We start from the raw sequence: 23,974 nt of genomic DNA on the forward strand, positions 1-23,974 counted from the left end.
AACAAGACTTCAACAATGGCTTGCACTATAACCTGAAAATAATACTGGTATTCCAACAGCCGAACATCTTCCATGTGGTGCCCACTTGGACTGGAATACTTGGAAAAGCCTCAACAGACTCCGGACGACTCGACGCTGCAAACAAAACCTCATCAAATGAGGCTACCTCACTGGCCCAGACAATTGTGAGTGTGGGACAACCCAGTCCATGGAACACCTTCTTTCTTGTCCCTTTCTTCCATTGCCTTGTGCAAAAGAGGACCTTATATCCTGCACAGAAAGAGCAGTTGATTGTGCAAGATACTGGAGAAACATCTGACCATGTTTATTGTATATAAGTTATTGTGTAGTTTCCTTTTTTTCATATTTAATTATTATTCCCTGTATAATTCACCTACCAAATCTAAGCTGATCTCATTGTAATGTATCCTAATTTGTTGTAAATCATGTTGTACCATTTACTTACTACTCTACTACTTGTGTTTGGATACGAAATAAATGAATAATAACCAATCAATATCTCAAGAATAATGGTGATTTTGGAAAAATTGGTTAGGGCTCGCATTCAGAAATGGATTGACAGTGAATCATTTCATTTGGAATGAACAGCATGGGTTTATTAACTAGTATTGAGTGTACCAGAGCAACTTGCTCACATTTTATAATGTTACCATTGAACTAGACAAGGAGAATGGATACATGCTTTTGGATTTTGCTAAGGCTTTTGACAGAACACAGCATGGAAGACTGTTGCATAAATTGGAGAATATGGATTTGGTTTAAGGTGATTAGGGGTGCTTAAGGGTCAAAGCTGTATAACCGAGAGGAGACCTCCACATCGCCTTTAAAGGAATGCAGAGAACCGACCAGGGCTTCCGACCTAATGTTCAATTCTTACCTTCTCGTGGTGCACCCTGTTAGGTATCTACCTGGATACTGAACAAACGAATCCTCGTTTGTTCAGTATCCATGGATGGGCTGGCAATTTGGAATTTAGCCAACCAAATTGTATTCTTATTGGCTTAAACCAATAATACGATGTTACAACATGACAGAATTTCATGCAGGCTGGGGCATCACCCAGTTAAACAAAGCCCCCGTTGTTTTCGCCAGGGAACCAGGGTGAACAGTGAAAAGTCAGATACTGGAACAAATCCCCAAACACTCCTCAATTCGTCACCAGAGTTCAAGATCGGTACTATCAACATAAGAAATCTGAATGGAAAGAAATGGAGTAAGCTGAGGAATTAGATAAGTACCAGATCAACATAATAGGGGTGACGGAAACAAAAAAAGACAAAATCTGGTAAGATTTTTCTGAGTAATAAATACAAAATGTTATATTCAGGCAATGATAATGAGGGAAAAGAAGGTGTAGCTATAGTATTGAACACAAAATATGAGGCTAATCTTCTTGAATGATAAGCAATATCAAGTAGAGCAATGTGTGGCAAATATCAGAATGGGGAATTGGACAATGAGACTTATTTGTGCCTGTGGTCCCACAGAAGGTTCTACTAAGGTAGAAGTGGAGGAATTTTTTGAGGGTTTAAAAAAAGCAACTGACACAATGAAAAAGGAAAAGTTGGGTCCTTGTTGGGGATCTAAATAGCAGAGTAGGAAATGATTGTCAGACATAGAAAAATATTTTGAGAAAAATGGGAGAAAAGAACAACGCTAATAATAATGACAAATATCTGTTGGATTTCTGCTCAGGACATGGACTAGTTATTACTAATACAATGTTCCAACCTTAAATATGTGTGCACAAATTCACATGGAGAGAAGGAGCAAGGAATAAGAAAAGTCTCATTGACTATGTTATTGTTGATAATGATGTTTTCCCACTTGTGCAGGACACTAGAGTGTACAGAGCATTTGAAATCGGAAGTGATCACTATTTAGTCTTGAGCAGAATAAAATTGAATTTCATACTTGATAAGACCTCACTTGGACTATTGTGCACTGGTTTGATCTCCTGGTTTCCGTTTTGATTCTGATATGGTGGAGAGAGTGCAAAGGAGAGTAAAATGATATCAGGATTGTGGAATACTGATTATGAAGACAGATTGAGAATTTGTAGACTGCAGACACTAACAAACAGGAGAAAGAGGGGTGATATGATTGAGACTTACAAACTTCTGAAAGGGTCATACAGGATTTCAATTGATAGAATTTTTCATTTTATGGAGGGTGGGGAAAGGACAAGAAGGCATAATTAAGAGGGAGATGTTAAATCCCGTTTTATTTTATATTTTATAGCCGGGTACGAAACTCGGGTCGAAATCCATCGACCTCCATAGAGTTTCAATGCCGAAAAAACTATCGGCGGAACCAAGTGTAAATGATCACTTGGATAGTACAACACCAGGGCAACTCCATGCAAAGGTGGAGCAAGCTCCACTCCCTCTTAACATCTTAACTTAACATCTCCCTCTTAATTAACAAATTCGCCGGTAAAATAGCCTTTCGGCTTATTATCTTTGTAGACAAGAAGGCATCTTTGGAAGCTGAGAATGAATACCACTAAGGTGGGAGTGAGGACTACATTTTTCTCTCATAGGGCATGATTGGAATGGACTGTCATTGGATGTTGTGTGTGCAAGCAGTATGAATGAATTCAAGAATAAGTATGATAGCACGGGCATGTAGTATGTGGCATCCTTCAATGAGTCCCTGACTCCCTGGAGGGCTTTCTTATTCTTAATAATAATAATAATAATTACGAATCACTCCAGAGTAAATATTTCCGACAATCAGTACTTTATTTTTCTATAGATGAACAGTGCCATTGGTTACATTGTATAAGGCATTGTATAGATTACCATGCACAGATTTGGTCCCCTGGTTTTCATGCTGATGAGGATATATTGGAAAGGATCAATAGAAGGCTACTGGTCTTTGGAATGTGAGATATGAGGACAGATTGAGTGAATGCAGTTTGCAAAGTCTTGTGAATGAGAAGGAGAGGAGTATAATTGAGACATATAAGTTGGTAAAAGGTTGTTAGTGGGTTAATGTGGAAGAAATTTTTCATAGCATGGGAGAAGGGACTAGAATAGCAGGACATACCTGGAAGAATGTGAGCAGGAACATAAGCAGCAGGTTCTTTGCAATGAGAGGCTGGTGAGTGGCCTGCATTGCCCGACACTGTGATGAATGAGGATACGTTGAATGAGTTTAAGGCATAGTTTGACGTGCTTTGTGTGTAACAGTGTTTGCCTCCCGCAACGAGTCTTTTGACTCCATGGAGGTCTGGTGTTAATAATAATAGCAATAATAATAATTCAGTGTTCTCTCCTACTTTCTTGTCTATTTTGCAGGAAACACTTAAGTTTTCAGACTGTATGTCTATTCTCATAGAGAGTATTCCACAGATCTGCCGCAATCTTTTTCACTTGCCTCTGGATCCCCTCCACTAAGTCTTCATTCTCACAGAATCCAGGAGTCCAGATGTGGCCTTATTAAAGCCTTATATAGGGGAACAATAACTTCTTAATCCCTGCTTGTTAGTGTGTTCTTCAACAACTACATAATCCGATATGTTGTTTTCGTAATATTCTTTCATAATATTTCCTCTAAATTTCAAATCCCTGGCCTCATCAGTTCAGTTCCATCAATACAGTACACAGCTTGTGCTCTCTTTCCAAAGTGCATCACCTTACACTTGGCCATATTAAACTGGCAGCCATTTACCTTTGCCCATACTGCTAATATGTTTAAGTCTTCCAGCAGGATCTCTGCATCACTTTCATTTACCATTGCTCTTCCCAGTTTAACGTTGTCAGCAAAAAACTGAACATTTCTTGTCAAATCATTTCCTGTATCATCATCATCAAATTCCTGGCATGTACCCTCAAGGGGGTGTATAGGATATGACAGTACTACGTGAAAAATTTACATCATAACTAACTTCTTATCTACAATTTACCTCCAAATCAGTCTGTTATCTGTCAAGGCTCCAACATTATCATATCTTATATGTCTATCTTCTAAGGCACTTTTTACTGTATCAATCCACCTATATCTTGGTCTTCCTCTGGATCTTTTTCCTGCCAACCTGGCAGAGAACACTTGTTTTGTTAATCTTTCCTCTTCCATTCTGTTTAAGTGCTCTTAATAATAATAATAATAAGTGACCACCTAAGATTAGTTCTGCTAACGCATTCCTGGATTCATTCTGTATCATTGATATACAAATTAATGATACAGAAGAACAAGTACTGAGCCATGTGGCACACTACAGGTCACTTACCTTGGACTCAATCCAGATTCATATCTATCCCAATTTTCCCCAGTTCATGAATAAAGTTCTATGTGGAATCTTGTCAAATGCCTTTGAAGTCTAGCAATATCACCGAGTAACCATTTCCCTTATCCAACTCCATTGTCACTTGATTATAAAAAAGTAAACAAATTACTAAGGCAGGACATACCCTTCACATAATCATGTTGGCCCTCATAGAGTATCACATTCCTATCCACTCAGTCCTGAATTCTGTCTTTCACTAATTTCTCCAATACCTTAACCACCACTCCTGAGATGCTGAGTGGTCTATAATTTGCTACTTCTGTCTTAGAGCATCATTTACGTAGTGGGACTATTTTGCCCTCTTTCCACTCCAATGGCACCTTTTCCTCAATTGAGGCTTAAATTAAATAGCTTGGTCAGAGGAGATGATAATTCTCTTCCACATTCTCATAATATGTGCTGATATGTCATCTAATCCCATGGCTGTGTTCTTATTGTTGTTCAGCAATATTTTAAACATCTCCGCTTGGTGTTCTGTTAACTCCCCACCATGACAATTTTTAAAGTCATCCTTCCATAGTCATTTCTCCTTTTACTTGCCACACAGCAAAAGAACTCTTTAGGATTTCTTTTGGCCTCATCAACTAGCTTCCTCTCATAATTAGCTTTGGCCTTCTTTACTATATGAGTCATCCTTCTTGCCTGCGCTGTGTACTACTCATGAGCAAGCTGTAATCACCTTGTTCTTTATAATCCCTTCACAATTTTTTCTTTATGTGTAACTCCTGCTTAAAAGCTATTCATCCATCTAACTCCTGCCTGAGTTATCCTTCCAACTCTAGGTATACATTCAGATACTGCTTTCTTCAAACACCCTGTAACCATCTCCCATGCACCACTACCATCTCCCATCCAAAGTCTTATGTCATAGCTCTGCTAAAAACTGACTCCTAGTTTGTCATAATCACTTACTTTGTAATTCCCTTCTTAATAGAAAATTTGTAATATCCCTTCTTAATCAAAAATTCCGCATGTCTGGCAATCTCCCAGGTCAAGATTACACGATTACTTCCTCCAAACAGAAGCTGCATAGGTTGATTGACTGCAACTGATTGGTTAGTGTTGAGTTTTCTGTTGCAATGATCAGATCCAGAACGCTTGAATTATAATCAATTTCAAATTATAATCTTGAAGAAATTTTGAATTATAATTACTGAGTCTGTTATAAGTATAATCAAAGTCCACAATGTAACATGTGCGAAATTATTATTATTATTATTCAGGCCCCCATGGAGTCAAAAGACTCATCATGGGAGGCCCATCCTAGAAAACACAAAATCTATCATACCACTTCTTGAACTCATTGACTGTTCGTGCTTCCCACCACTATGCATTCCATGGTTCAACCATCCTCTGTGCAAGGAAACCACTCCTTATGAAAGCTTCCTTTCATAACTTCTTTGAAAGAACTCCCCATGTCAATCCTATAACTACCTCTCAAGAGTTGAAAGCCTCAATCATATCACCTCTCCTTCTATCTACCAACTCTGCAGTCCACATTCCCTCAGCCTGTCTTCATAACTAATGTTGTACAGTCCTGATACGATCTTTGTTACCTGGATCAAAATTATTTCTGCAATTATAAGAGCTGTGTTCTGTATGTAAAGCATGTTTCAAAGTACTAGAAATGCAAAACAGGATTTTTATATAAGCATATCATTTTTAGCATAATTTTATACCATTGATACATACCTATATTTAGGCCATCACAGTGGACTTGGAGACCAGAATCATTTAATTTAGGCTTTGTGCAAGTTATTTCAGAATGATCAGAAAGTGTAAAGCAAGAATAAAATGTTTGACTCCAGGTACCATCCAATTCACAGCGGGTACTTATAACCTGTAAGAAAAAAGACTATTCATTATTTCAGAATCAAGAAGCTGCTGTTCATATTTATTCTTTTTATCTGAATGACACAATGTTTAGGAATTAATAAACAAGAAAATGTGCTGTAGCATTTTCTGGTGTTGACTCTTAAAAGGAATATACATACTGTGATAGTGCAATACGATTATCATCATTAGGTTTCTTTGAACCTAATTACTTTGCTGTGATAGCCATTGAGTAACACGTAAGAAGACAAAGATAATGAGGCTATTTGTATGCTGTGTGGGAATTGCTGATTACTTGTAGTATAAATTAAAGATGCCAAGAAATTATATTCTTGGTTTAATCCTTTATTCAAGTATGAGCAAACAAAGTTTGCACCTGAAGTAATTTCAGGACCAAACAACTTGTATATAGAAGCTAATGACTTCACATCACTTGCCTTAGTAGAGCACAGCATTATACACGTCTGTAAGGATATGTGCTTTGCATTACCGGATACTAAGGCAAGTGATGTAAAGTCATTAGCTTCTATATATGAGTTGCCCAGTCCTGAAATTACTTAAGGTGCAAACTTTGTTTGCTTACACTGGATAAAGGATTAAACCAAGAATATAATTTCTTGGCATCTTTAATTTATAGTATAACCAAATTTTCCTATGTGGTCACCCGGAGGAGACCATACTCCTACCGTGCCCATCCCTCAGGTGGCAGATGAGGGAAGCCCCAAAGGGCTGCTCTGAATAAGGAATAAGGAGCTGTGAACCAAAGGTTGCAGCAGATGAATGGCAGGCCACCTGCAGACAGTTTGACATAAACACCAATGAACTTGGAGGATCCAAATAGACAAAATGCTACCGCATCCATGGCAGCTAACACGACTGCTTCTCGAGCATGGGAAGCAGTTGGGAAATATGTGATGTGGTCAGCCAAAAAAATGTTCTTACCTCATTCCCCTCGATATAATAATGCTTTATAAGACAGGAAAGCTGGGACAAATGGAAAAGGAATTGAAAAGAATCAAATGGGATATAACTGATCTTGCAGAAACACATTGGCCAGGAGAAGGAGCTATAAACTAAGAAAGTGGAAGATTGCTCTACTCAGGGAGAGACAGTAATGTCCACAGAGAAGGAGTTGGCTTGCTAGTAAAAAAATACCCATATAAAATCCATCACAGCCATTGTGCTATGATCTCGATTAGAATGAAAGCTAAGGAAGAGGGGATATACATAAAAATAATCCAGATCTATGCACTGGACCATTCACATGATGATGAAGAATAGATGTCTTCTATCACAAACTACAAGACTTCATAAACAAAACTAATAAAAAGGATATCCTAATAGTCATGGGAGATTTCAACTCCAAAATAGGGAAATACTCACTAGATATGAAAGGTGTCATGGGCAAATTCGGAATAGATGAGAGAAATAACAGAGGAGAAAAATTACTTAAATTCTGCAAAAAAAAAAAAAAATAATAATAATATTAATAATCTATTCATTTCCAACACTCAATTTTACCATAGGCTTTCCCATAAATATACTTGAACATCACCGGATATTCCATCCGGTGATGTTCAAGTCACCAAAAATTGTATTGACTACATTTTAATAAGAAATAAATGGAAAGCATCAGTCCAGAATGTCAAAGCTCTAAAAAAGCCTGATTTCAACTCTGACCATGATGTCCTCTCAACAAAGATTAAATTAAAATTCAAAAATAACATTCCAAAGAGCAACTGTAACCTAATAAGACATAACAAAATAAACAAAGAACATATAAATAAATTATATGAGAATACCATAGAAAGAGAATAGTAAAACATACCCTTTGCTAACATAGAAACTGTATGGAACCAGGAAAGAACAATAATCAAACCAAATAACAACTGGTTTAAGAATAATTCCAAAGAAAGCAGACAACACTATAAAAAGTTAAAAAATAAAATCGATAGAATGTGCAAAGCAGCAAAGGAATTATGGTTAGAAGAAAAAGTAAAACCATGTGAGGAAGCAAATAAAAAGCATGACACTAAAACTGTTTACAAAATAATAAAAGATCTAACCAAATAATAAAAGATCTAACCAAAGAATATAATAACATCACCTTAAAAATGACAGATTCTAATAATATAGAAACTGGCGCAATTCAAGATATACAAAAATATGGAAAGAATACCACACACTATTCCAAAGAAACCCAACATGGAATTCATCAAATAGTGAAGAAAAAGAAAGAGCACCTGATATTCTAAAAGATGAGCTACTTAAAGCAATAAACCAAATGAAAACATCCAAAACTCTTGGAATTACCAAATTCCTACTGAACTCTGGAAACACAGAGGTCAGGGAACCACAAAATATTTATTGAAATTTTTAATCAAATCTTATTCTCAGGAAAAATACCTAAGGATTGGAAAACTGGGATCATAATAACCATTGATAAAAAAAAAGGTGACAAACAAAAATGTGAAAACTATTGCCCTATCACCCTTTTAAATCATAGCTACAAGATATTTGTTTGAATTATACAAAACCGCATGCATAAATTAATGGAAGAAATCGTCGAGGAGGAACAAGCTGGTTTCAGACTGACAATATCTACAATTGATCAACTTTTCTCAATTAATACTATAGCAGAAATGTGCTGGGAACACAATCTTCCACTGTACGTTGATTTTAAATAAGCCTTTGATTCCACGGATAGAGACAAACTGATCAACATCCTAAACTCTAAATCAATAGCCTCCAAATTGTTGACGTTCATTTCAAACTTTTACAAAGACACAAAAGCACTCAGCAAATTTAATAATATAAAAACAGATAAGAATATAGATAACAGATAATATAAGAATTTAAGATAGAAAAAGGAGTCATGCAGGGCTGCCCACTTTCACCACACTCATTCAACATATACTTAGAGGAAATATGCAAGGAAATCTCCAATGAACTAGGGATAAATATAAATGAAAGAAACATCAACCACATCAAATATGCAGATGATAGTAATCCTGGCAGTATCTAAGCTACAATTAGAAAAAAACAGTCCATCTTTTAAATGAAGCATGTAAAAACTTTGAAATGAGGATCAGCAGCAGTAAGACCAAAATAATGAAAATAGGAAGAGAAGGTAAAAACATCTCAATAACTCTGGAGAACCAAATCCTAAAGCAAATAAAATCCTATGTGAACTTTAGAAACACCATTACACACAATTTAGATAGTACTGAAACAGTAAAACACAGAATTAACATTGGATGGTCAAACATGAATAAACTAAACAAAATATCGAACAATAACAAACTCTTGAAACGTTTTAAAATCAAACTATTCAAAGCCATGATCATCCCTACAGCAACATATGGAAGTGAGTCATGGCGACTCACTAAGAAGGAACTACTCAAAATAAGTGCATTCAAGGGAAAATGCCTAAGAAAAATAAACAAAACACACTGGACTGAACATAAAACCACAGAACGAGTAAAGCAGGGTCTCAACTACCAGGACAACCTCACAGACATTATTCTTCAGCAACAACTCCATTGGTTTGGCCATGTCTGGAGAATGCCTCCTCACAGACTTCCAAACATTGTGTTAAATGGAAGAACAGGAAAACGGTGTCCACCCAGAAGACCGAGGAAAAGTTGGCTCATATCCTTAAAAGAAAGAGGCAAATTCTCCAACTTCATTACTATGTTTGAGAAGACTAGAAGTAGAACCATTTGGAGACAGATTGTACAAAGGGGACTCAACCCATCACCAGATGGAGGAGAAGAAGAAGAAGAATAACCAAGTGGAAAAACTTCCAACATACTTGTAGTAATGTCAAACCAAAACTATTTCATCAATCAGGCAAGTCAGTATAATTTATGCAACACTTGAAAAGAATTGTTTTACATTAACTATCTTTCCATGTGTATAATGCTTTTTGCTTATTAAATATTATTAATCCAAAGAAGCTGACTTATTAGGTAGGGAAATATGTTGATATCCTATTTCTGCTCTGTAATAACAGTAAGATCTCAGTTAATTAGTTATATAAAAAATATCTGTTTTGAAGCCATCTCATCATAAATCATCTTATGAAATAAAATTATTTCATTTGTTTCAGTCCTCTTCATCTCATTAACATCAATCGTACTGACAGTGTAATTCTTCTGTTAACTCACTTCTTTTCCATCAGAGCTTTTATTTTTGCTCTGGTTATTGTGTTCACAACTAGACACTGTTTCACCAACTGACTTTCAATGCTTACATGGTTTCTTAATGGAAGCAAATTATTATTATCATCATTATTACTATTACTATTATTAACAACTGACCTGCATGAAATCAAAGGACTCATCATTGGAGGTCCACACTCCCTCATACCCAATGATCATTAAACCATGCCTTAACCTCCTCCTCTCTCCCAATTTCTGCACTCACCACACTTTCAGGCAATACATTCCACTCACCTATCAATCATTCTCCATGCAAAGAACCTGCTTTTCACTCCCTGCTCAGATATGACATGGTCCAGCAATGGCTTCCTCTGCTGTATAAAAAACCACCACATTAATCTGGTAACAACTTCTCACCAACTTGTACATCTCAGTCATATTCTCTCTCCTTATCCTATCAAATTCTCTCCTTATCCTCTGCAAATGGCATTCCCTCAATCTCTCCTCATATCTGACATTTCATAGACCTAACACTGACTTAGTGAACCTTCTAACCCTTCCAATACATCTTCTCCCACCAGAAAACCAGGTGACCAATTCTGTGCACAATAGTCCATATGTGGCTTGATCAAAGCCTCATATAAGGGAACCATAACCTCTTTACTTCTGCATGTCAATGTCCTCCTCATTATTTTCATAATCAGTAGTGATGTTTTTAGTAATGCAAACCCCCTAAACTTCATCTGTCCACGATCACTCTCAGATTCCCTTATACAGCTTACATGAGAGATCTGTGGTTGATGTTGGGCAGAAATTTGAAATTTAGGGATCATTTTGTTAAAACTGTAGACAAGGCTGGAATGCAGAGTATACGGGAGTGGCGAACCCAAGATACCTGATGCTGGACCATACCTTATTTCATGTACTATACATCTGTTATATTATCTATAGGATGTCCCTACTCTTATTTCTTTCTTTCTTTTTCTTCTTTCTTGTTCCTTCCCCCCAATGCTATTAGAGTACTTGAGGGCTAGGGGTGAATCTTTCTGTGTTTCTACTTTTTTCATTTTTTCATGCATAAAGGCAATGGGAAACCACCATGCTTCTACTTTTCCCTAGTTTGGATGAGCAGCAAGGATCAAAATGACGAGCGATGCACAGCTCAGGATGGGACTCCTGGGTCCGGAACTGCGCAATTGGCTACAATTATCCTCTGTATATATCTGGTCAATATCCATACTTGTTCCAGTATAGATATTGACCAGAGTGCATGTCAGTCATATGAATCATCTTTACTAAAGCCTCCAGGAGGTGGAGAAGAGGAAAATGGAATATATTCATGTGGAAAAGCGGCTAAAAGTAATTTTCACATTGGAGATTGTAAAGATGGAAATGCTAAGATTGAAAATATATGTTCTGGGAATGACTGAGGTGAGATGGAAAGGAATAGGAGATTTTAGAACAGAGGATGGAATGAGAATAATTTATTCAGGAGGCGAAGAGCAACATCAAGCAAGTGTTGGTATAATATTGAATAAACGAGTGGCAGGATGTGTGGAAGGCTACTGGCAAATCTCAGACAGAGTTTTGGTGGTAAAGATGAAAGCAAAACCAAGAAATATTCTACTTATTCAGGTATATTTACCTACTTGTGATTATGAGGATGAGAAGGTAGAGAGAGAGTTTATGGTAATATAGAACAGGATTTGAAATGTAAAGAAACAAAAGATATAATTATAATACAGGACGATATGAATGCAAAAATCGTAAGAGGAAGGGAGGAAGATATTGTTGGGCTATATGGATTGGGAGTGAGAAATGAAAGAGGAGATATGCTGTTGGATTTCTGTAGAAAACATGATTTAGCAATTATGAACACTTGGTTTAAGAAAAATCCAAGAAGATTGTATATGTGGAAAGTCCCAGGGGAGGATATAAATAGTAGAAGAAATCAGATAGATTATGTTTTGATAAACAAAAGATATATACAAACATTATAACAGATGTGACAACATATCCAAGAGCAGACTGTAATACAGATCAAATATTGCTGTCAACTAAGATTAGGATTAATCTAAAAAAGGTAACTGCATGGAAACAGAACAAATCATGGAACATGGAACAGCTGAAGATAACAAGTACGCCGAATGAATTCGCAAAGAAAGTAGAGGAAGAAATGAATGAGAGAAATATACAAGAAAGTGATGATGTAAATAAAAAGTGGAAGATTCTGAAGGAAAGCATAATTACCGCTACAGAATTACATTTAGCCAAAAAAAAAAGAAGAGGAAAGAGAGTAAAGAAAGAAACCATGGATGACGGACAATATCTTGAGGAAAATAACACAAAGAAGAAAGTTAGTTAATAGTAAATCAGAGGAGAAAAAAAGCAGTATAAAGACTTGAGTAAGGAGATACAAAGAGAGATAAGAAGGAAAAAGGAAGAGTGGTTAGATGAAATAAGTAAAGATACAACAGCAAAGGCAGAAAGAAATGACATAAAAGGTGTTTATAAAAACATTATTATTATTATTATTATTATTATTATTATTATTATTCAGGCCTCCATGGAGTCAAAAGACTGATCGTGGGAGGTCCTTTCTAAGAAAAACAAGTATCTAGACTCATCGAGGGAGGTCCCTCCTAGGAAACACAAAGTCTATCATGACTGTTCCCGCTCTCACCACTCTATCAGGCAATGCATTCCATGGTTCAACCATCCTCCATGCAAAGAAACCACTCCTCACTCCCTTGCTCACAGTTTCCTTTCGTAACTTCCAGGGATGGCCCCTTGTCATCACTTCTTCCTGCTGTTCAATCAAGCGAAAGAATTCCCAGTGTCAACCCTGTAACTACCTCTCAACAGTTTAAAAGTCTTAATTATATCACCTGTCCTCCTTCTATCCACCAAACTCAGCAGTCCACATTCCCTCAGCTGATCCTCATAACTAACACTGTACAGTCCTGACATCATCTTTGTTATCTGCCTTTGTACCCTTTCCACAGCTAATTTATCCCCTTCAAATTCTGGGACCAGATCTGAGAACAATAGTCTAAGTGTGGTCTGATCAGTCTTATACAACGGAATGATAACCATTTTATCTCTGCGGGTCCTTCTCATTATTGCAGCAATCCTCTGTGTTACCTTCACTACCTTTGCAATATGTCTCCTAAATTTCAAGTTTCTATCAATCATCAACTCCAGATCTCTTGTCTCCCCCTACTTCCTCCAGTATATCTCCACCAATAGAGTATGCAGTGTCCCATCGATGTGTTCCAAACCTCAAGACCTTACATTTTGCTGCATTAAACCGAGATCCCCCATTCATTTGCCCATCTATCTAGCTTATTCAAATCCTCTTGCAGGACTGCTGCATCTGTACTATTACTAATAACCCTTCCCAGCTTCGCATCATCCGCAAACAACTGAATATCCCCTTGCAATCCATGGACAATATCATTGATATAAAGGTTAAACAATATAGGTCCCAGGCCCTATGGAACCTCACTTGTAACCTTCTGCCTCTTTGATATTGCTCCACCATACACACCTCTCTGATACCTATCGGACAGCCAATTCTGAATCCAGTTGACCAATCTGACATCCAGTGCTACAACTTGAATATCAGCTTATCATGTGGCACTCTGTCAAATGCCTTTGCTGTCTAGGAAAATGGCAGCATATGCCTTTCCCTCATCCCCATATGCTAACCTTTTATCATAAATGGTTAGCATATTGCTAAAATAAGAACTCCCCTTCACAAATCCACGTTGACTCTTCACACAGATAACATTACCCTCATCTGCCCAATGCTATATACTGTCCCTCGCTACCTTCTCCAAGATCTTACTAACTACTGATGACACACAAACTGGCATATAATTAGATACTTCCAGTCTGCTAATATGATAACAGGCAGGAGAAAGATACAAAGGACTGGGGCAGTCAAGAATGAAAGAGGTGAAATTCTGATAGAAGAAGAGAAGATATTACAGAGATGGGAAGAATATGTAAGTAAACTTTATGAAGACAGAGAAAGAGGAGAAAATCAAATGGAAGAGCATAGTGGGCAGAGACTGTACATCATGAGGAGGAATTGAATCTAGCAATTCAAAAGATGAAAGAAGGATAATCCCCTCATGATGTACAGTCCCCATATAATAGAACTTATAAGGAATATAGGTGAAAAAAGTATGGAAGTGTTATGGCAAATTATTAATGGAATTTATGAGAGACAAGAATTACCAGATCAATTTTTAAGATCAATTTCTTTAATTGATCTTAAAAATTAAGAATTAATAATCATTAAGATCAATCCCTTTTTTTTTTGGAATGGGAATAAAAATTGATCAATTAGAAGATCAATTTTTATTCCCATTCCAAAAAAGATGGGAGTTTTAGATTGTAACAATTTTAGAACGATGTCTTATAACTCACACAGCAAAAATTCTGGCACAAATAATTTTAGAGAGAATTAAGAATAAAATAGAAAAAGAAATGAATGAGGAACAGTTTGGATTCCAAACCCACAGAGGAACTAGAGTGGTTATAACTTGTCTAAGAATTATTGGGGAGAAAACACTAAACCATGGTAGAAAGTTGTTTTGGGGATTTCTAGATTTTGAAAAGGCATTCGATACAGTGAAACATAAAAGGCTTTTTGACATTCTAGAAAATGCTGATACTGACTCTTATGACTTGGAAATTTTAAAGAGATTATATTGGTCACAAACAGCATCAGTATGTGTAAATGGAGAGGAAAGAGGAGAATTCCCAGTGGAAAGAGGAGTTAGACAAGGATGCAAATTATGACCATTATTGTTTGATCTTTATAGTGAACAGATGCTTAGAGAGGCACCTGAGGATGTAGAAGAAGGAATAAAAATAAATGGAAGAATCATTAAGATATGCGGATGATGTAGTGGTGATGGCAGAAAGTGAAAATGGATTACAACAAATTGTTCAAAGAATTGAAAACTCTTGTAAAGAATACAGACTAAGGATTAACACAAAGAAGACCAAGATAATGATAATGGGCAGAAAAATAGGAGATAATGTAAAGATAAGATGTGGAGGAAAGATTTTAGAGGATGTGGATAGATTTCAATATTTAGGTAGCTGGATCTCAGAGAAAGGAACTTCAGAGTTGGACATTAGAAATAGAATAGGCAAAGCTAAATCGGCATTTATGGAAATGAAGAGAATTTTAATAAACAAGAATATTAAAATAGGTGTTAGAGTTGGAATAGTTAAAGCAACAGTTTGGAGTACTGCAAGTTATGGAAGTGAGTCATGGACATTCAGAAAGAGAGAAAGATACGGAAAGAATTAATGCATTGGAAATGTGGTGTTATAGAAAGATGGAAAGATTAGCTATATAGAGAGAATATCAAATCAAGAAGTTTTAAGACGAGTTGGAATAGAAAGAACACTGCTCAAGAATATTATACAAAGAAAGACCAGATTTGCAGGACATCTTCTGAGAGGTTCTTTGGGACCTGTCAAGAACTATATTACAAGGGAAAGTTGAGGAGAAGAGAAGATGTGGAAGACCAACTAAAGAGTGGTTCAATGATATCGTGGAATGGACTGGTTTAAGAATGACGGAGGTGAAAGACAGAGAGAAATGGAGAAGAGCTGCTCATCTGCTGCAACCCTCTTGCTAGAGGATGCTACCAGACGACAAAAATTGCTAAAACTGTAGGCAAGGCTGGAATGCAGAGTATATAATTATTGGAGAAACTCTGGAGGTGGAAGAGATGAGAGATCTGGAAGTGATGGGGGACAGAAACTTGAAGTTCAGTAGGTCACACTGATAAAACTATAAGAACATTATAATGGATTATGCCAATAATGAGAAGGACACGGGGAAGCAAAGAAGCTATGGTTTCCTTGTATAAGAATAATCGGGCTGCATATGAACTACTGTGTGCAGATTTGGTTGTGTAATTTTCAAGGGGACAAGGATATATTAGAGAGGGTACAGAGAATGTTCACTGAGTTGATCACACAGGTTGCATTTCTCAAGATTTGAGGAATGAAACTTGCAGAAGCTTGTGAATTGAAGAAGAAAAGGAAATATGGCTGAATAGAAGAGGATGTTATAGGGTAGAACAGGAGGCCATCCCTGGGAGCTGTATAAAGAGGATGTGAACAAGGGGAATGAGGAGCAGATTCTTTGCACAGAGAATGGTGAGTGGAATGCACTGCCTGAAAGTCTGGTGAGAGTAGAAACTGTGAATGGGTTTAAGGCGGTTTATTGATCTTTTCTGCTTGAGAGTGCAAACTTCCCACAGTGAGTCTTTTGACTCCATGGAGGTGTAAGCTCGTGCCAACTATTAAAAAAAAAAAAACATATTTGTAATAGCAATTAAAATGAAATTAAAGGCAAATACAAACACATTGATTTTTCTTTTTATGGCAGGCTGGAACATACCAACTTGCATATTGTGATTTATTATTATTATTATTAACATCCGACCTCCATGGTAAAAAAAAAAAAAAAAAAAAAAAAAAACTCATCACAGAAGGTCCACATTTTCATGCAAGAAGATCAACAAAATGTGCCTTAAAACCATGTGCTATTAGTTTAGTGTTATGACTGCATGTGTCAAAAAGTGATACATCTGCAATCACAAGGTTTGTTGTTATTATTAACATCAGACCTTCATCGAATCAAAAGACCCATCATGGGAGGAGGTTCATACTCCCATATAAAAAGAACATTAAAACATGCCTCAAAGCCATTCATAGTTTCTGCACTTACCATACTTTCATGCAATGCATTCCATTCATCAACCACTCTCCATGCAAAGAACTTGCTCATAACTTCCTTGCTCCCACCCTTCTTATATAACTTCCAGGGATGACCTCTTGTTCTACCCTTTGTCTCCTCTACTTTATTAAAAATATCTACATTAATCTGGTAACAGCCCAGTCCCCAACTTATGCATCTTAATCATATTCCCTCTCTTTCAAGTCACAATACTTTGCAGGTTGCATTCTCTCAGTCTGTTCTCATGTTCTTCATTCTCTGGACCCAAAAGTGACAGTGAACTTGCTCTGGACCCTCTCTAATATATCCTCCTCCACTTGAAAACCAAGCAACCAAATCTGTGTACAGTAATCCATATGCAGCCTGATCGAAGCCTTATACAAGGGAACAATAAGGAACTGTAACCTCTTTGCTTCATGTCAATGTCCTCCTGATTATGTTGTACAAGATGGAAATGAGAGTGGTGATCAAAGAGAGAGTGAAAGTAACTATACAGAGAGAGAAAATGGTTTAAATGATGAAAAAAATGAGGAATTATTTGTAGGGAGTGAGATCGCTAGGTTGTGCGCAGTGATACAAAATGCGCAGCGGCAATTAGAGCACCTGCAAAAGTCTTTCCAGAGTGATTCGCCTAACGTAAATAAACAAGTGTTTGAAAGGAAAAATAAGCGTAAGAGTGGGAGAGTTTCTGAAATAAAGGAAAGAGTGTTGTATGGTGACTCATTATTAAGAGGAGTGATAGATGGGGGTTTAACTAAATCATACTTACCGGGTGCAAAATTTAAGGATGTAAGTGAGAGTATTAGAGCGCAAAAAACAGAGGGTGAAAGAATTGATAGTTGTGGCAGGTATGAATGAATTGAAAGGAGATAAATTTTTTATGAGAGAGGACTTGAAAGTATTGTTAAAGGTAGCAAAAGAAGAGAGTGACAGAGTTAGAATGGTGAGTCTGTTGCTGCGGTATGTCAGAGAGGAGTTTAGAAGGAGGGCCATAATCGCAAATGACATTATGCGCAGGTTATGCAGACGGTGTGGTGTGGAATTCGTGGACGTGTGGAATGAATTTGATGGGCGAAAGGATTTATACAAGATGGATGGCCTGCATTTGAATGGATTTGGTGTGCGGAGACTGGAAAAAGTGTTGCTGAATGAAGTGAAAATGGATGTGCAGAACTAGGTAAACTAGAACTACCAAGGAGTGTGTGTGGGGGGGGGTGGATATGCAGACATCAGTGAGACAGTTGAGTGTAAGAATGTATATAATGTACCTGAGCTAGTATTAAGGACAAAAATGGGAATGGGATAGTTAGAATAACGCATCAAGATAGGGGTGGGACAAAGGGACCACTGCATTTCATGTATACTAATGCCAGGAGTACTAGAAACAAGAAGGAAGAATTTTTGGCCTTGATTGACTCTTCCTGGCCACAGGTTATTGGCATTAGAGAAACATGACTGACAGAAGATGATATAGTTAGTGGGATAGAATGTGTTATTAATTGTTAGAATTTGCTGTCGACCACGAGATGATGATCTGTAACACAAGATTCCAACAAAAGGAGTGTAGAAAATGGACATGGCGATCAAATGATGGGAAAACCAAAAACATGATTGATATGACTATGATTAAAAGAAGATGGATAACATCAGTACAGCAATGTCGAACTTTTCAAGGAGCGGATATAGACTCGGACCATAGTTTAGTGATTGCAAACATCAAGATGAAATTAAAAAAGAAATATAAACCCCAACATCAGAATAGAAGAGATACAGCATGAATAAGTGAAGCAGAAATAGGAAGAAGGTACAGAACAGTGTTAGAAGAGAAACTTAAAAGTGTGGAGAAAGGAAAAAACTCAAATTGAAGAGTAAAAAGAGTAATGAAGGCGATAGAAGATGCAGCTGAAGAAACAGTACCAGAAGAAGAGAAAATCAAGAAGAAATGGATTACACAAGAAACACTGAAGTTAGTACAGGAGAAAATAATGTTGAAGATAAGAAGGGATACATCAGAACAAATAGAAGAGCAATATAGAAGAAAGTGTAATGAGGTGAAAAAAGCAGTCAGAATGGATAAGATGAAATGGTTAGAAGCCCAATGCAACAATATAGAACAGTACTATGGAGAGCATAAAACAAGGGAGGTATACAAAATGATCAGAACCATTAATAGAAAGTGGCAACCAAAACAGACCACAATTAAAGATGAAAAAGGCAAAGTATTGATGAATAAAGAAAAAATTGTACAGAGGTGGACAAGATACTGTAGTGAGTTATATGAAGAAAAACTAGATTCAGATAGCATTGGGAAACTAACTGAAGAATTGAAGCAGATATCACCACCAGGTAATGAGCATGATATGGACATTTTAAGAGGAGAGGTAGAAAAAGCAATAGGATGGCTAAAACACAACAAGAGTCCTGGTAACAATAACATTACTGGAGAAATGATTAAATATGGTGGTAAAAGTATGGTTACAGAAATGCACCAACTATGTAATATAGTATGGAAAGAAGGGAAAATGCCAGAGGAGTGGGTGAAATCAATATTGGTAACATTATATAAGAAAGCAAATAAGCTAGAATGTAAAAATTATAGAACAATTGCCTTGATAAGTCACCTTGGTAAAGTGATGATGATCGTATTGACAGAAAGATTGAGAACACAATTGGAAGCATACCTTGCAGATGAGCAAGCAGGATTTAGGAAGGATAGAACTACAATTCAACAGATTTTGACAATGAGGTTAATAGCAGAGAAGGCTAGGAGAAAAAAAAAAACATATATACTTGTTTTGTTGATTTTCAGAAAGTGACATTAGCAGTTCTGGAATCCTATGGAATTGGTAAAAAACTAATAGCTGTATTAAAAGATGTTTATCAAAATGCAGTTGCAGCAGTTAGAATAGGTGATGATTTGGGGAAATGGTTTAAAACAAGCAGAGGTACTAGACAGGGAGATCCAATATCACCAACCATTTTCATTGCACATTTAGAAAGAGCAATGGATGAAATGAAAGAAGATGCCAAAGGAATATCTGTACACAGAATGAGAATTAACAATCTGAAATTTGCAGATGACATTGTTATTATTGAAGAAGACAAAAGAGAACTACAAAAAAAAACAAAAAAACACTGAAACTGTTAAATGAGGAAGGGAAGAGATTTGGACTTGTTATGAACTTGGAAAAAACAAAGACAATGGTATTTGGTGAGAAGAACATGAAACAAAAGCTACAAGTGGATGGAACTGATATGTAGAACAATTCACATATTTGGGAAGTAAACTGACATATGACTTCAACTGTAAAAAAGAAATAAAGATCAGGATTGCAAAGGGAAGAACAAATGTGAAGGCCATGGATAACATCTGGAAAAGTAAAGTGATCAGTCTGCAAACAAAACTAAGAGTATTGGAAACATGCATCTTCAGCAGTGTACTGTACGGATCTGAAACGTGGGCAATAAATAAAGAATCAAGAAAAAGAATTTTGGCATTTGAAAGAACTTGTTACAGGAAGGTTCTAAGAAAAGAGAATTTATAGATGATATAAAAGACTGGTGTGGAATGGGTGTACAAAAACTACGACACTGTGCACTGGACAAAGAAAGGTGGAAGAAGATAGTGAAACAGGCATCAGACATCAACGGGCAGTGAGCCCATGGTTCGTGATGATGATGATGATAGAATGTCTAGGTTATAGTGTGTTTAGGAGGGACAGAGAGAATAAAATGGGGGAGGGGTGTTATTCATGATAGCTGATGAACTGCAGCCAAGGAGAATTGACGTTGTATCGCAGGATAGTGAAAAGAGCTCATTTGAGGCTATTTGGTATGAGATTGAGACTGGCAGAACAAAATATACAGTTGGGTGCTGCTATAGACCAGGTGATGGAATAGATGGTGGAGATAGTATGCATAAACAAATTGATGATATGAGTGGGAGGAGGGTAATTATTATGGGGGATTTCAACTATGGTAACATTGACTAGAAGGAGGAGAGGGCACATCTGAGGAAGGAAATGAATTTTATTCAATTATTAAGAGATAACTATCTGAGACAGCAGGTAATTGAAAATACTAGGGGTGTGCGAGTGCTTGACCTGGTAATAGCATCTGAGAATTTGACTGTAATGAATATCACCATGTTGCCACCTATTGGTGAGAGTGATCATAAGGTTGACCTGGGCTAAGGAGAATGAATGTCAATTTAATGTGACAAAATGTAAGGTTATGCATTTTGGGGTGAAAAGATTAGCAGCAGTATACCACACTGGTGGAACTGTACTCCAGGAGATTGATGAAACCAGGGACTTGGGAGTGTTGGTGGATAGGGAGATGAAGTTTAGGGGGCACATCGCAAAATTAGCTAAATCAGCTCATCAACTCACTAGGTTGTCGAAAAATACCTTGACGAGCAGAGACCAAGTTATTGTACCTCTGTACCGAGCCTTGATAAGACCTCATCTCGACTACTGTGCCCAGATTTGGTCACCTAGGTTCCTTCTTGATGGGGAGGAGGTGGAGAGGATCCAGAGGCGAGTGACTAAGATGATAGCAGGTCTATGGAATGAACCATATGAGAACAGGTTGAAGATTTGTGGGTTGCAGAAATTAATTGACAGGCAGAAAAGGGGCGATATCATTGAGACATTCAAATGGCTAAAGGGTTTCTATACGATTAATTCAGAGGATATTTTTGAGATCAGGACTGGTGGTGGGAGAACTAGGGGAGACCTATGGAAGCTGGGCAAGAGTGTGGTTAGCTGGGGTGTTAGAGCTGGGTTCTTTACTTTTAGAGTGGTAAATGAGTGGAATAAGCTGCCAGAGTCTGTTGTGGGTGCTATGACGGTGAGTGAGTTCAAGTCAAGGTATGATAGATACTGTGAGAATGTCGTATAGTTGTGTGGACATGATGTTTAGGGCCTCCCTCGATGAGTCTAAGGACTCCCTGGTGTCGCTCATAATAATAGTAATAGTAATAATTATTTCCATAATCCATTGTGGTGCTTTTACAATTTTATCAATGTGATCTCTAAACTTCTGCCATCACCCTCAGATCTCTTCCATCTCCTTCAGAATTTTTCTATTAATTGTATACTCTTTATTCCAGCCTTGTCTACCTACCAGCTTTCAAGATTTTGCACTTTGCGACATTCAACTGATAACTCCACTCACACAGTGCTGAGATTCTCTTGCAAGGCTACAACATCTGCTCCACTTTTCGTAGTTCTTTCTAATTTGCATCAATGGCAAACAGCTGCATATCTCCAGTTAAGCCAGTCAGAATGTCATTAATATAGAAGTGAAAACTTTGGTTCAGTTCTATATGAATCACTCTGTATTTGCCTTGTATTTCCTCTCTCTCTTTCTCTCTGAATTGCTTATTTCTTCCACACTGATGATGTACTGCTTAGTTTTGGTACAAAATATTTGTTTGCTAATTATTCATGAAGTTAAGCACTGTGTCCAGCATATTTCACTCTTGATTACTATGCCACATCTGCCAAAAGCTGGAAACTATGGAAAATGAGAAGCAGCCTATTATAATAGGTGTATATGTGCTAAAGGTGACTGTCATTCATATGCCAATTCATGTATACTTGGTTGATACCAAAACACTATTAGAAACTCAAGAATTAAATATTCACTTCACATATTATTATTATTATTATTCAGGCCTCCATGGAGTCAAAAGCCTCATCGTGGGAGGTTCTTCCTAAGAAACAAAGTCTATCAAGACTCACTGAAGTGAGGTCATCCCCCCCCCCCCGTAAGAAACACAAAGTCTATCATAACACTCCTTCAACTCATTGACCGTTCTCACTATCACCACTCCATCAGACAATGCATTCCATGGTTCAACCACCCTCCATGCAAAGAACCCACTCCTCACCCTCTTGCTCACAGTTTCCTTGCGTAACTTCCAGGGATGGCCTATTGTCATCACTCCTTCCTGCTGTTCAACCAAGCAAATGAACTCCCCAGTGTCAACCCTGTAACCACCTATCAACAGTTTAAAAGTCTCAATCATATCACCTCTCCTTCTTCTTCTTCTATCCACCAAACTCTGCAGTCCACATTCCCTCAGCCGATCCTCATAACTATCATCGTACAGTCCTGAAACCATCTTTGTTATTCGCCTTTGTATCCTTACCACAGTTAATTTATCCCTTCAAATCCTGGGGATCAAATCTGAGAACAATAGTCCAAGTGTGGTCTGATCAGGGTCTTATACAACGGAATGATAACTGTTTTATGTCTGCAGGTCAGTGTACTTCTCATTATTGAAGCAATCCTCTGTGTTACCTTCACCACCTTTGCAGTATGTCCCCTAAATTTCAGGTTTCTATCAATCATTAACACCAGATCGATTGTCTCTCCTATTTCCTCCAGTATAACTCCTCCCATATAATATGCAGTGTCCATCGATGTTTCCCAAAATGTAGGATCTCAAGATCCTACATTTTGCTGCATTAAACTGATACCTCCATTCATTTGCCCATCTATCTAGCTTATTCAAATCCTCTTGCAGGGCTACCACATCTGCACTATTACTAATAATCCTTCCCAGCTTCACATCATCCGCAAACAACTGAATATCCCCTTGCAATCCACTGGCAATGTCATTGATATAAAGGTTAAACAATATAGGTCCTAGTACTGAGCCCTGTGGGACCCCACTTGTAACCCTCTGCTTCCTGGAAACTGCTCCACCATACACAACTCTCTGATACCTATCAGACAGCCAATCCTGAATCCAGTTGACCAATCTGACATCCAGACCCATGTGCTGCAACTTAAATATCAGCTTATCATGTTGCACCCTGTCAGATGCCTTCACTAAGTCTAAGAAAATGGCAGTATATGCCTTTCCCTCATCTAATTATT

The 23,974-nt window shown here is 37.3% G+C and overlaps 1 protein-coding gene across 2 annotated transcripts in view; it reads right to left on the bottom strand.

Moving 5' to 3' along the window:
• The window catches only part of LOC150094999 (pappalysin-1-like), a 171,488-nt gene that overhangs the window by 10,353 nt on the left and 137,161 nt on the right, over window positions 1-23,974 (bottom strand). For both annotated transcript variants that reach the window (XR_016550119.1, XM_090411011.1), the window contains exon 16: window positions 6,005-6,152. Coding sequence is in view for 1 of the 2 variants with exons in the window: in XM_090411011.1 (XP_090267137.1) it covers window positions 6,005-6,152 (148 nt within the window). In the remaining variant the exon portion in view is untranslated. The remainder of the gene's footprint in view (window positions 1-6,004; window positions 6,153-23,974) is intronic.

This window comes from Typopeltis vanoorti, chromosome 21, assembly GCF_054136105.1.
Source record: "Typopeltis vanoorti isolate ZY-2024b chromosome 21, IOZ_Tvanoo_1.0, whole genome shotgun sequence".
Lineage (NCBI taxonomy): Eukaryota > Metazoa > Arthropoda > Arachnida > Uropygi > Thelyphonidae > Typopeltis > Typopeltis vanoorti.